At 57.7% G+C, this 14,160-nt stretch overlaps 1 protein-coding gene across 1 annotated transcript; it reads left to right on the top strand.

Annotated features, from left to right (window-relative positions):
* Positions 1-2,840: 2,840 nt before the first annotated feature.
* Positions 2,841-11,187, top strand: LOC128829647 (signal-regulatory protein beta-1-like). The gene is made up of 6 exons (XM_054015123.1): positions 2,841-3,278; positions 3,635-3,937; positions 6,062-6,346; positions 7,020-7,121; positions 9,870-10,259; positions 10,834-11,187. The coding sequence occupies exons 1-6, from the start codon at positions 2,924-2,926 to the stop codon at positions 10,893-10,895; spliced, it is 1,497 nt and encodes a 498-aa protein (XP_053871098.1). The 5' UTR covers positions 2,841-2,923; the 3' UTR covers positions 10,896-11,187.
* The last annotated feature ends 2,973 nt before the right edge of the window (positions 11,188-14,160 follow it).

Here is a 14,160-nt window from a genome sequence, read left to right as displayed (position 1 = left end):
AGAGCTTTGAAATGCAAACCTGCATTGTTAGAGATCTAAAGGGTAGAAGTTTGCTCAGGTCTTGTGATGTAAGCAAACAAGTCTTGTCTATTGCTATAACTTTAATTCAAATATCAAAAGAAGAATATTAACATTTATGAAGACACTTGAGTGAAATAGTATTATTGTCTCTATGTCTCTTTGAAGGTTGTGGTAACCTGGATCTGAACTGTTTAATGGATAAATGACCCTGTGCTAATTGCCAGGATGTTTGGAAGGAGAGTTAGGCCTATTGTTTTCTCAGGCCGAAAGGCTGCTGGAAATGTATAAGACCCTGGGACACGATCCTGCTTCATCTCAGATCTGCTTTGGGTTTCAAGAGGGGGAAACCTTAAGCCATAAGGATTGAGATCCCCAGTCACTGACTGGAGTCACCCTGAATATGGACATTGGACTATAACCTCTGGACTATTTCTAAAAGGACTTTTGGCAACGACAAGCTCACCTCTGCTATGTATCTGAACCTCAAGAATTGAATTCAAGTCTGTATGTATATTAATCTGTTAACCAACACTCTCTCTCTTTTCTTAGCTTAGTTAATAAGAATTGGCTAGTAGCGTGTATTTTGGGTAAGATCTAAGTTATAATTGGACCTGGGTGTGTGGCTGACCCTTTGGGTTTGGAAGAACCTTTTCTTTTATATGAAGAGATCAGATTGTCAGGAATCCTCATCATATCTGACAGGTGTGTCTGGATGGAGGCCTGAGGCTGGGCACTTTAAGGGAACTGCGTTGGTTGGACTTCTGAGTAACCAGTGAGGTTCTACAGAAGCTGTTTTATGCTGGTTGGTAAATCTAAGTATTGGAAGATCCACCAGCGTTTGGGGTTTGTCTGCCCCGTTTTGTTTGCAGTTCACTCTGATTGAGTGACCTCAGCTGGCTCCCACAGGCAGCAGCGTCACACCCCATGACAGTAATAAAATCCTCTTGGATCCCGAGGAGCCATCTGATCCTCACGCCCAGGGAGGTAGAGCCTTGAGAGCTGGGGGATAAAGTGCGTCAGGCCCCCGAGGGGACACAAGGATGGGACTTTAACCCTGACTCACGTTCTGCGGGGTGCTTCTGGCTGCCTGTGGGCAGGTCTAAGACACCCCCATAAAGCCCACGGGTGCAGGCAGGCCCCCAGGTGTGAACCCAGGTACAGATCGTGGGGGCAGGGAGCCGCGGCACTGCGTGGAGCCGGGCGGGTTACAGGTGTTCTCTGGCTGGCAGTGCAGGGGTTAGCGTCCCTGCTGTAGCCTGTGGGAGCTGGGAGCGTGGCCCTGAGGGGACACAGCGAGACAGCGCTCCACGGGGCAGAAGAGGGGCAAACGTGGAGGTTTCTGAGCTTGGCGCTGCTGGTTGCTATGTCCAGGGCCACCACGGCTTGTCCTTTGTCAGGAAAGAGGGTTGCACTGAAGAAACACCTGGCTCGGATCAACGGTTTCCCCTCCTCCCGGGAGCCAGGCCCCAGAGGTTGGCGCCCCCTCCCCCCTCCCGGCCAATGCTTACCTAGACTAGCTTCCGTGTGGCAGCACGTCACACTGTGTAAATCAGGGCCAGGCTGGCGTGCACCCAGCAGGCCTGGGCATGGCTCTGTTTGCTCACTGCCTGGCTGTGCAGAGGGCAGAGACAAGGCAACCAGCTATACGGGAAGGGAAAGTGAAAGCATCCGGTCACTGCTCCCTGCTGTAAGCCCAGGATCTGCACACTGCTAAGGTGCAGCCAGGCAGCTGGAGCCCCTCCCGGCCAGGGCTATGGCAGCGCGAGTCGGGCTCTTCTCTCTGCTTCTCGGGGGCGTCTGTGAGTATATGGGCAAGGACCCAGCCCTCTCCCCAGTTGCTGCCAGGCAGGGATCGGGGCCTGAGTCTCTCCCACGGCCGCACAAGGTTTGCACAGGGGAGGGAGCGGCTCTCAGGCAGCACTAAACGTCTGGTTGTTGTTCACGGTGTCACCTCCGCCATGAACCAGAGACTCGCCATCTACCGATATCGCTGCCTTTGCCTTTGTCCATCGCCCGTCCCCAGTGTCTCTCTCCCTCCGGGGTGCATGGATCTGCTGCCCCGCAGCCAGCCCCTCCCCCAGCCACCAGAACCACCAGTGACCAACAGTTCATGTTCACACTGACGCGTCATCCTGGGGCGGTACAACTGAGGCTCCAATCAGACTAATAAGAGCCAGGGGAGTTTGCAGCTCAGAGCAATGGGCTCAGGCTCTCTGCAGACCCAGGCAGCGTCACCGTGTCAGTCACATTCAGGGCAGTTCGTCCCTCCCACAGCGATGGGCTCAGGCTCTCTGCAGACCCAGGCAGCGTCACCGTGTCAGTCACATTCAGGGCAGCTCGTCCCTCCCACAGCGATGGGCTCAGGCTCTCTGCAGACTCAGGCAGTATCATTACATAAGTCACACACAGAAGGTTCTCTGCAGCCATGAGGGGTGTGATGAAGTGGGAATGTTCTTAATGTTTTCTCTGAATACTGTGTGGGTGCCTCAATTTCCCCTATGCACTTCTTGGGGGGTATCTTAGGGGGTCCTGTTGTCTGTACCGGCAAGACCTGTCTTGGACTGTGTTCCTGTCGTCTAAATAAACCTTCTGCTTTACTGGCTGGCTGAGAGTCATGGTGAATTGCAGGAAGCCGGGGGTGCAGGGCCGGGTCTCCCCCACACTCCGTGACAAGGGGTAGAAACGTACTGTGTTTTAAATGAAAGCTGAAATTCTGGCGAACCTGTTGTGTGTGGTGCATCTGGCCCCCAGACTGGATGTTTAAAGGTCCCGACTTAGAGGATATTTAGTTGAACAAAAGCTATTTAATCCCCCTCCCCAAACCTCTTCTCCTTCCTCTCCTGGCTCCACTTCTCTGCGTCCCTGTGTCTGGCTGCGAGCCGTTCTCTGGAGCAGGCTGGGGATGAACCGGGCTCCATTCCATGCAGGCGCCCAGCTGGAGGTGATGGTGGATTCCCCAGTGGCGGCTCAGCTGGGCTCCCAGGCTCTCCTCCCATGCACCTTCAGCGTGGCGGACGCCCCCATCAGCCTAGAGTACCTGGCTGTGCACTGGTATTTCCAGGACCAGGAGCTGGTGTCATACGATGACTCCCTCAACGTCTTCCGGCCGGGGGCCTCCATGGACACGGAGCAGCTCGCCAGCGACAACGCCTCTCTGGTTCTGCGCAATGTGACCGTGTCCGACCAGGGAGCCTACCAGTGCCTGGTCATCCACAGCCCGGACAGAGGGGAGCAGAGCCTGCACCTGGCAGTGCTGGGTCAGTGCTGGCGAGGGAGCGGGGTGACAGGCGCGGGAAATGGCTCTGCAGCCGGCCCCTCTGCTCTGGGCACGGCCCACACTGTGCGTGTCGCTGGGGCTGGGCAGGGTGTTTCGGGGATAGGTGGGCAAGGGGTTTCCTTAAATTCCCAGCACGTGACTTGGCAGCCCCCACCCGCCCCGCCAGCCAGGAGCTGGTGCCTCCAGGGGGCTGTTTGCCTGCCCTGGCGTTCCTGTTCATAGTTGGGCAGCTCTGGGTGTCCTGGGGGGAGGAACCACCCAGCCCAGCAGGGGATGCTTGGGGCCCCCCGACCCTCCCCCGAGCTCTCCCTGCTGATGCCCTCTGGTTCCCCGCAGCTGTGCCCACCGTTGCCGTCCCCAGTAAAGCAGTGCTGAGGGGGGAGCCGAACTTGCTGAAATGCTCCGTGTCCGGCTTCCATCCGGCCGACATCACGGTGACCTGGCTGAGGGCTGGGGAGGTCCTGCCGGCGTCCCCGCTCCCCACGCCCCAGAGGAACCCGGACGGCACCTTCAACGTCAGCAGCTCTCTGACCTTCCAGCCCACGGAGCAGGACCAGGGCGTCACCTTCTCCTGCCAGGTCCAGCACGCCGCTGTGCCACGGGGCGCTCTGCAGACAGACTTCCAGCTCGTGTTCGGAGGTGACAGCATGGGCGGGGGGCAGAGGGGGAAGGGCTCCGGGAGGCACTGACTGGCCGGCCCCAGGGGATGGGGTGGGGGCATTCCTGGGGGAAGCATGGCCCGGTAGTTTGGGCACTGGCTGGGCCTCAGGAAACCTGGGTTCAGATCCCAGCTCTGCTCCGGACTCCCTGAGCAACCTGGGGCCAGTCACTGACTCTGGGCCTCTGGTCCCAGAGCTGCCGCTTCGCCAGATTCCTCCTCTTCCCAAAGCTGCGCCCCCATCCCGTCTCCTCGCTCCCAGGGTGCTGGCGCTGGCGTGCACATGCCCGGGCACGGCGGTGTGGCTAGTAACAGTGGTGGGGGTGCTGCGGCAGGCAGGCCTGGCCATAGGGTTGCCAGGTGTCCAGTTTTTGACCGAAACGCCCGGCCGGAAAGGGACCCTGATGGCTCCAGTCAGCACTGCTGACCGGGCCGTTAAAAGTCCAGTTGGTAGCTCAGCAGGGCTAAGGCAGGCTCCCTGCCTGCTGTGGCTCCGAGAGGCTCCCAGAAGCTGCAGCATGTCCCCCGTCAGGTCCCTATGTGTAGGAGCAGCCAGGGGGCTCTGCACACTGCCCCTGCCCCAAGTTCCGGCTCTGCAGCTCCCGTTGGCTGGGAACCGCAGTCAAGGAGAGCCGTGGGGGTGGTGCCTGTGGATGGGGCAGCGTGCAGAGCCACCTGGCTGCGCCTCCACAGAGGAGCCGGAGGTGGGACATGGCGCTGCTTACAGGAGCTGCTTGAGGTAAGTGCTGCCCAGAGCAGGCACCCCTGACCCCCTCCTGCACCCCAGTACCCTGCCCCAGCCCTGATTTCCCTCCCATGCTCCAAACCTCTCAATCCCAGCCCGGAGCCCCCTCCTGCACCCTGTCACAGAGTCCCTGGGTGACGCTCTGTAACTGCTCCCTACGAAGTCAGGCAGGTGAAGTCTCCTCTCTGTGAGCAGACTGTCTCCAGGGCAAGAAGCTCACACGGCTTCACCTCCTGGGTCTGACCTTGGAGCATTCAGCATCTGCCCCTCCGTGCGCTTCCCACAGCGAGTCCGCCCTGGTGGGGTCCTGGGGGAGCCAGAGGGTCCTGCACCCCCCACTTCGCAGTCAGATGTGACTCTCAACCAGTAAAACAGAAGGTTTATTGGTCAACAGGATCACAGCGTAGGGCAGAGCTTGTTAGCACAGAAATCAGTGACTTTCAGCCAAGTCCCTCTGGGGGAGTCGTGGGCCAGATGCCCTGGACTTCTCCTCTTCCATTCCCCCCAAGCAAACTGCCCAGCTTCCAGCGACCCCACCCCCAACACTCCCATTGCTCCTCCTCCTTGTCTTTGTCTCGCTTCCTGGGCAGAGTCACCTGGTCGCATCCCCCTCCTGGGTCTCAGGTTACAAAGAGCACCGGTTATAGCATATGGGCAGGCAGCTGGAGCAGCTTCACCTGCCCCAGAGGTCTCAGCCGAAGTCTCACACCCCTGTTCCCACCACCGAGGTATTGGTGCAGCACACAGGGAAACTGAGGCACAAACCGTATTCATGCAAAACAGTAAAACTCACATAGGCTCAACAGTAAGACTCACATAAAACGTAACAAGGGAAAATCCCCACCTCATCCCAACCCCAAACCCCTCATCCCTGGCCCCACACCAGAGCTCACACCCCATCCGTAGCCCACACCCCACCCCCACACCCCAACCCCCAGCCCGGCGCCCCCTCCTACACTCCGAACCCCTCAGCCCCAGCCCAGAGCCCCCTCCTTCACCCCAAATCCCTCATCCCCGACCCCACACCAGAGCCCGCACCCCCAGCTGGAGCCCCACCCCGCCCCAGCCCAGTGAAAATAAGCGAGTGAGTGGGGGGGGGGAGAGTGAGCGACAGAGGGAGGGGGGATGGAGTGAGCAGGGGCGGGGCCTCAGAGGAGGGGCGGGGCAGGGGGCGGGGCAAGGGTGTTCGGTTTCGTGCGAGTAGCTAGTTGGTGACCTTACCTGCCTCGTACCCTGCTCTGCCTGTCCTGTGGGATCTGGATCCTGGCCTCGCCCCGCGGGCTGTCCCGGGGTGGTGCTGTCTCTCTGAGCGTCCGTGTAACAACTCACACGGACCTGGTGTCGTTAACCCCCTCTGCAGTCTCCCCCATGGTGAACATTCACGCCCCCACGTTTGTGCAAGGCAAGGCCCAGGTGTTAACGTGCGACGTGAAGGGTTTTTACCCAGAAGCCATCGCTGTTAACTGGCTCCTCAACGGGGTCCGGACAGAAGCCCCCCGCGTGAACCCTAATGGCACCTTCAACCTGGAGTCGTTCTACCAGTTCAAGCCCGCGGCGGAGTTGGAGGGCGCTGAGATCAGCTGCGAGGTGCAGCACGAGACGCTGAGCCGGCCCATCGTCCGGAGCGTGCGGGTGCACCTGGAGCGTGAGTGAGGGGACAGGGAGGGAGAGCGGGGGCTGGTGTCAGGGGCCTGCCAGCTGGAAGGGAGGCGGGCTCCTGCCGCAGAACCGGGGGAAGGGACACTAGTCTCACCCTCCCTTGGACAGCTTGACATTGTCTGGCTCAGGGGGCAACACAGGGTCTTTCCCTGTTAGGGGGCGCTGGCTCTGATCCAGCTCCAGGGCAGGGGACAGGCCAGCTTGGGGGCGGGGAATGGGGCAGGGGTCTTTCCCTGTTAGGGGGCGCTGGCTCTGATCCGGCTCCAGGGCAGGGGACAGGCCAGCTTGGGGGCGGGAATGGGACATGGGGTCTGTCCCCTCCAGGGGGCGCCAGCTCCCATCCGGCCCCAGGGCAGGGACTGGCTGACTCAGGAGGTGGGGAATGGGATATGGGGCCTGTCCCCTCTAGGGGGCGCCGGCTCCCATCCGGCCCCAGGGCTGGGGACTGGCTGGCTCAGAGGGCGGGGAATGGGGCAGGGGCCTGTCCCCTCTAGGGGGCGCCAGCTCCCATCTGGCCCCAGGGTAGGGACTGGCTGGCTCAGAGGGCGGGGAATGGGACATGGGGCCTGTCCCCTCCAGGGGGCGCCAGCTCCCATCTGGCCCCAGGGCAGGGGACTGGCTGGCTATGGGGGCCAAACCCAGGTTCCCTTTCTCCCCAGGTGAGGGGACTCAGGTCAGTGTCATAGTCCTGGTGGTGTCCGTGCTGGGCTCAGCGCTGGCGGTGGCTGGAGTCGCGTTATTCCTGTACAAGAGAAGCAGCGGTAAGGGATGGCTCGGCCGGGTGCAGCTGCACGGGGCTTTCTCCTGCATCTCCCCACACGCCCGGTCCCGGGGGCTCCCGGCAGGGCAGGTCTGAGTTTACAGACCCGTGTGTGGTGCCAGTAGTTCAGTGCGTTGCCGGCGGCGGGCGCCAGGTCTAGTTTTTAACCGTCACTCGCACAAAGAAACGATTTTCATTGGGCCATTAAAAAAGCCCGTCAGTGTCCCTGGGGCAGGGTCCCTGCTGCATTTCAAGGGTCTAACACCAACCCAGCAGACACCAGAGGGGTTCATCCCCCCAGTACAGTTGGTGACAAAGCTGTCTGTGTCCCCCCCGGTCCCTCCCCCCAATTCCTTCCGTCTCTAATAATGGCTGAGCTGTTTTTGCTCTTTGCAAACAACGGTACCCGGGAGAGCCGGGCCAGGTGTCAGCCCAGACGGGCGCCGGCTGACAGAGTCCTGGTGCCTGACGTGGCCCTTTAGAACGGAAACGCGTGGGCAGCATTCGCTGTACATGCGGGTACCTGTGACCGGGCTTTCAAACGAGCCGTAAATGTCTGCGAGGCCTCACGCCCGGTTCCCCCTTGACTTCCAAGCCGCGCAAGGATGCCCAGAGAGGCCCGCTGCAGGCTAGCACTGTTCCCATCGTGTTGGGCTCAGCGCCTGGAGGCTGCACTGACCGGCCCTTGGTTAGGGTGACCAGATGTTCCGATTTTATAGGGACAGTCCCAATATTTGGGTTTATTTTCTTATATAGACTCCTATTACCGCCCACTCCCTGTCCCGATTTTTCACACTTACTGTCTGGTCACCCGGCCCTCGGTAAATCCACCAGGAGTTGGATTTCAGAGTCCTGAGCCAGTCGGTACATTTCTCTTGGTCTCCCTTTCTCTGTGTCCGCCTCTGCCCCCATGAAGAGTGGGCCTGCACCTCGAGGCTGAGGTGTGAGACTGGCAGCACTAGCTCTGGTCGAGGGAGCTGGCTAAGATTAGCTGTGCAGCCGCGGCAGCACAAGAGGGGCTGGCCGCCTGGATATGTGCCTGTCTTAGATGCTCGGCACGGACGTGGGCAGCTTGCCCCTTGTACCCCCCGTGGTTAGCATGATCCGTGTGCGCACAGGCCTGGCTCCATGAGCTGGGCCTTGCACTCCAGCTCCAGTGTAGACGCACCCGTGGGGTAACAGCAGCAGCGTTAGAATGGAGATTCTCTCTCCCACGGGGTCCCCACAACCCCCCCAAAAGCACCTGCTCATAACCAGAGATCACCGCTTGTCCCATCCCCACAAGGGCCCTGCTCCATCGCTGGGTCAGAACAAAGGCCTGAGTCAGCCGAAACTCAGGCTGTTTCTTCAGAAGCCCTTTCTTTGTCAGCAGGCCCTGGGAGAATCCAGCCTGGGTCTTCCACTGGCCTCACGTCACAGGTGATCCACAGCCAAAAGGCCACACGGCAAAAGCTGGGGAGGGGCACAATCCACACACACCCCCTGCCCAGTACTCCCTAGCAATTCCACCCGGCACACGTCGTCCCGAACGCTCAGTCATCTGCCACGTTGTTCAGCGCAGACGTCGGGCGTTCGCCTCATCTCCCAGCGATGGCAGCAGCCCAGCCTCCTCCTCCAGCAGTCCCACGCCGGCCCACCACCCAGTGCCAACACTGGTGCAGGCTTGTCCCGGATCTCTGTCCCAAGCAGCTCCCTGCAGCCCCCCCGAAAGCTCCTTGCTGCTCCCCTTCAGACTCCACGGGAACCCCAGACATGCAGCCACGGCCAGGCAGCCGGGGAGCTGGGCCCACTGCACAGCCCAGAGTCAGAACGTTCCCATCATTTCCTGGGGCTCCCCCTCACCTTTGTCGTGTCTCCGGCATCTCTCGCCCTCACCTCCATTGCAGAATCTCTGGGGCGGGGCCGCTTTTCATTACACCCCGCGCAGTGTAGCCCTGGCCCTTGACGGGGGTGCTGGTGCGGTATAAATAATCATAGAATCATAGAAGATCAGGGTTGGAAGGGACCTCAGGAGGTATCTAGTCCAACCCCCTGCTCAAAGCAGGACCAATCCCCAACTAAATCATCCCAGCCAGGGCTTTGTCAAGCCTGACCTTAAAAACCTCTAAGGAAGGAGATTCCACCACCTCCCTAGGTAACCCATTCCAGTGCTTCACCACCCTCCTAGTGAAATAGTGTTTCCTAATATCCAACCTAGACCTCCCCCACTGCAACTTGAGACCATTGCTCCTTGTTCTGTCATCTGCCACCACTGAGAACAGCCGAGCTCCATCCTCTTTGGAACCCCCCTTCAGGTAGTTGAAGGCTGCTATCAAATCCCCCCTCATTCTTCTCTTCTGCAGACTAAACAATCCCAGTTCCCTCAGCCTCTCCTCATAAGTCACGTGCTCCTGCCCCCTAATCCATTTTATTGCCTTCCGCTGGACTCTTTCCAATTTTTCTACATCCTTCTTGTAGTGCGGGGCCCAAAACTGGACACAGTATTCCAGATGAGGCCTCACCAATGTCGAATAGAGGGGAACGATCACGTCCCTCGATCTGCTGGCAGTGCCCGTACTTATACAGCCCAAAATGCCATTAGCCTTCTTGGCAACAAGGGCACACTGTGGACTCATATCCAGCTTCTTGTCCACTGTAACCCCTAGGTCCTTTTCTGCAGAACTGCTTCCTAGCCACTCAGTCCCTAGTCTGTAGCAGTGCATGGGATTCTTGTCTCTATACGTGTCTCTACAATGCTTTCTCTCTTTAGCCGCCAGCCAGACGTTCACCGTGAGCGACATCGTGGGGCCTAAAGTTTGGGTCCCCGGGGAGTACGTTTCCCTCGTGTGCATTGGCTACCACTGCCCGGTGGGCACGAAGGCCACGTGGGCAAAGTACGAAAATGAAGAGCTAAAGCCCATCACTGAGGGTAAACCGGCTGTGAGCGACAGGGAGAAGCAGACGCTTGTTCCCATCAACACTCTGTACAAAGTCCAGACGCAGATGCTGCCCTTGAACAAAGGCTCAGCCACTCTGGCCACGACGCTCATGTTTCGTGTCAGGAGCCCGGAGGACCTGGGAGCCCGGTACCAGTGCTGCTTCATCAGCAAGGATGGGAGAACGCTGAGCACCAAGGAGTTCGGAGACTACACCCTGCACCGTGAGTCTGGGGGTGCCGCTGGATCGCCGCGCAGGCCAGAGGTTCACGGGGGCGGGGGGGAGGCTGGGAGTCAGGACTCCTGGGTTTTGTTCCCAGCTCTGTAACTGGTTTGCGTTAGGCCTTTGGCAAGTCACTTTTTCTCCTTGCCTCAGTTTCCCCCCTCGTGACGACACGGACCCCTTCGGGGGTGGGGTTTGTGGGGCTTCAGTAGCGTGTGGCGAGCTCTGTGCCATGGGGACGTGCTAAGAGCCGTTCCCAATTGGGAAGGGACGGCAGCAGCAGGGCCCCCAGCTGGCCAGCCAGGTCCATAGGAACCAAGAAGGTGCATTGATGTGGGGGCGACCTTGGGGGGCGGGTTCTGCTACGCTCATTTGGCCCTTTGTGGTGGGAGTGACACCACCAGGGCTCCTGGGGACCCAGCAGAGCAGAGGTGTGGCTGGGGCGGGTGTAAAACACACTTCTGGCCCGAGGGAGTTGAGCTGGGTGTAACGTGTGGGCTGAGGGACCTGAGCCCGGGGGATGTTAGACTCCCGCTGAGCTGGCCCAGGAGCTCCCGAACTGCTTTGCTTTGCAGCCTCCGGTCAGACTCAAGGACCAGCTGTGGACCTGGCAGCAGCCCGGCCTGCAGAGGAATAGCGGGGACAGCACCCCAGCCTGTTGGGGGTCCCAGAGACAGTACGAAGCACCTGGACAGTATTGAATGGAACACCCCTGTTATAACTATAAAGGGAAGGGTAACAGCTCTCCTGTGTACAGTACTATAAAATCCCTCCTGGCCAGAGACTCCAAAATCCTTTTACCAGTAAAGTGTTAAGAAGCTCAGGTAACCTGGCTGACGCCTGACCCAAAAAACCAATAAGGGAACAAAAAGAACAGGAGTCCTTGTGGCACCTTAGAGACTAGCACATTTATTTGAGCATAAGCTTTCGTGGGCTACAGCCCACTTCATCAGATGTATCCGAAGAAGTGGGCTGTAGCCCATGAAAGCTTATGCTCAAATAAATGTGTTAGTCTCTAAGGTGCCACAAGTACTCCTGTTCTTTTTGCGGATACAGACTAACACGGCTGCTACTCTGAAATACGGGAACAAGATACTTTCAAATCTTGGTGGGGGGAAGGCTTTTGTTTGTGCTCTTTGTTTTGGGGGTTGTTCGCTCTTTTGACTAAGAGGGACCAGACATCAATCCAGGCTTTCCAAATCTTTCTGAACAAGTCTCTCATATTTCAAACTTGTAAGTAACAGCCAGGCAAGGTGTGTTAGTTTTACCTTTGTTTTCTCAACTTGTAAATGTTCCTTTTGCTAGAGGGTTTACCTCTGTTTGCTGTAACTTAGAACCTAAGGCTAGAGGGGGTTCGTCTGGGCTCTTTGAATCTAATTAGCCTGTAAAGTTATTTTCCATTCTGATTTTACAGAGATGATTTTTACCTTTCTTTCTTTAATTAAAAGCCTTCTTTTTAAGAACCTGATTGATTTTCCCTTGTTTTAAGATCCAAGGGGGTTGGATCTGGACTCACCAGGAACTGGTGGGGGGGAAAGAAGGGTAGAATGGTTAATTTCTCCTTGTTTTAAGATCCAAGGGTTTGGATCGGTGTTCACCAGGAAATTGGTGGAGAAGTCTCTCAAGGCTACCCAGGGAAGGGTTATAGTACTTGGGAGGGAGATATTCGGGGGCGGGGGGAGATAGACAGAGTTTCCCAAATGACTCATAAATAATTTGGGTGGTGGCAGCAAAACCAGATCTAAGCTGGTAGTTAAGCTTAGAGGTTCTCATGCAGGTCCCCACATCTGTACCCTAGAGTTCAGAGTGGGGAAGGAACCTTGACAATCCTGAACCCAGGGCTTCCCGCTGTCGATGTCTCACAGCATGGGGTGGGGGAGGGACAGCGCACTAAGCCCGGACTCTCACTCCAGTTTGAGCCCAAGCCCCCCTTCCATTCACACACAAATCAGTGTGACGCGGGTCAGCAGCACTCAGGGCCTGGGTCCCAGGACCCTGCCAGGGGGTGTGTCAGAGCTTGAGTCCTGCTGTGACTCGGGTCCAAGCCCTGTCATTGTGCAGTGTGAATGCAGCTCAAGCCGCAGCCCCGAGTCAGAAGGTCTGCGCAGTGCAGTACAGATGTGTTAGCGCGGCCGTGAGACCTGGGGCCAGCAACTTGTGAACTCAGGGTTACAATGCAGTGGATATGCTCCAGCATGGGCTTGGAAACACCAAATCCACAAGCCCAATGTGAGTGCCTCAGTTTCCCTCAGACATTGCATTGCTACCGGTGGGGGACGGCGGATTAAGTTTGCTCTCAGGGCCGGCTAAGAGCCACAGGAGTGTGTGTGTCGCCCAGCTGTCTGAGCAGAGTGAATGGGTCATTAAAAAGGACAGGCCATCTCAATGGAGAACTGAGAAGACAACGGAAAGCCCAATCACCAGCACACTGACACATGGATGCATGTCCCCACCCCCCAGCAGGGAAGCTGGGCAGAGACCCCAGCTCGGGAACAAAGGGCTGGGAGGTGCAGGAGAAAGGGCTGGCTGCGGGAAGGAGCCTGGTCTCTCTCACCTGGGAACTGAGGAAGTCAGAGAGACACAGAGCCTGTAAATGGAGTTTTGCTCCTGAGGGAATTCAGCGCCAAACAATTAAAAATTCTTTGCACAGAGGTGGGAGATCACTGTGCAGCTCCCCCCCCCCCCCCCCGGGACACGGACTCTGTGGTGAGGCTGCACCTGACTCTGACACGACACAAGGGCCGGGCCTGCCCCTCCGTTCCAGGTGCAGCAGGTGTGGGCAGGCAGGCTCAGCCCAGCAGGATCCGCGTGTGGAGGTGTGATGTTATCTGATTAGAATATGACCATGTAGATCATTGCTGCTACCACTGTTATACAACTGCAACAAATCTTGTACAAAGTCTGTCAAGTAAGGCATCTATGGAAAGGTCATTTGGTTTGCTGAATATGATTATGGTATTTCTAGGCATGTATCACATTTGTATCTGAAGTTATGAATGTTAACGAGGTACCTGTATTTCAAATGTTTGCTTGTGTGGTAACATCAATAAGGTAAAAAGAAGAACAGGAGTACTTGTGGCACCTTAGAGACTAACAAATTTATTAGAGCATAAGCTTTCGTGGACTAGTGGACTGTAGTCCACGAAAGCTTATGCTCTAATAAATTTGTTAGTCTCTAAGGTACCACAAGTACTCCTGTTCTTCTTTTTGCGGATACAGACTAACACGGCTGCTACTCTGAAACCAATAAGGTATTTAGCCCATCAAAGAACACTTAACTCCCAATGGGAGATGCCTGTCTACACCAAACGGACTTGCTTGTGAACGTTCTAACTGGAGTGTGGGGAATGGCCTCTGCTGTGACTAAAGGAAGCCGGCATGGACATGTGACTTGCCCATGTGACTCCAAACCCCATCTTATTATCTGTAATTTTCCACAGTGAGAACAATGGGGGATTCCCTTCACTTGGCATAAGCTATAAACGGCCCTGGACACATCTCCATTTGGCCTCTTTCCTGCTCAAACCTCGAATCCCTCTAAGCTGCCAGCTGCCTATTAAGCCCCGCGCAGGGGCTCAGGGCTACGGCCAGGGGAGAGGCGCCCCTCCCTCAGCCCAACCCAGCCCAGCCCCGTCGGATCTGCCGCAGCCGGGGAGAGGCGCCTCTCCTTCAGCCCAGCCCAGCCCCGAGCTGCTGCGGCGAGAGAGGGTGGGGGGAGTTGTCTCTCCCCACTTCAGCCCCAGGGCAGCCTGTGCCCCAAACCCTTCATTCCTGGCCCCACCCCAGAGCCTGCACCCCAACCCTGTGCCCCAGCCCTGAGCCCCCTCCCACATCCCAAACCCCTCATTCCCACCCCCACCCCAGAGCCCACATGCCCAGCCAGAGCCCTCATCTCCCCCGCA

Source organism: Malaclemys terrapin, unplaced genomic scaffold, assembly GCF_027887155.1.
Source record: "Malaclemys terrapin pileata isolate rMalTer1 unplaced genomic scaffold, rMalTer1.hap1 H_1, whole genome shotgun sequence".
Classification (NCBI taxonomy): Eukaryota; Metazoa; Chordata; order Testudines; family Emydidae; genus Malaclemys; species Malaclemys terrapin.
Note: the sequence above shows the minus strand (reverse complement) of the source record. Positions and strands in the feature narration are given on the sequence as shown.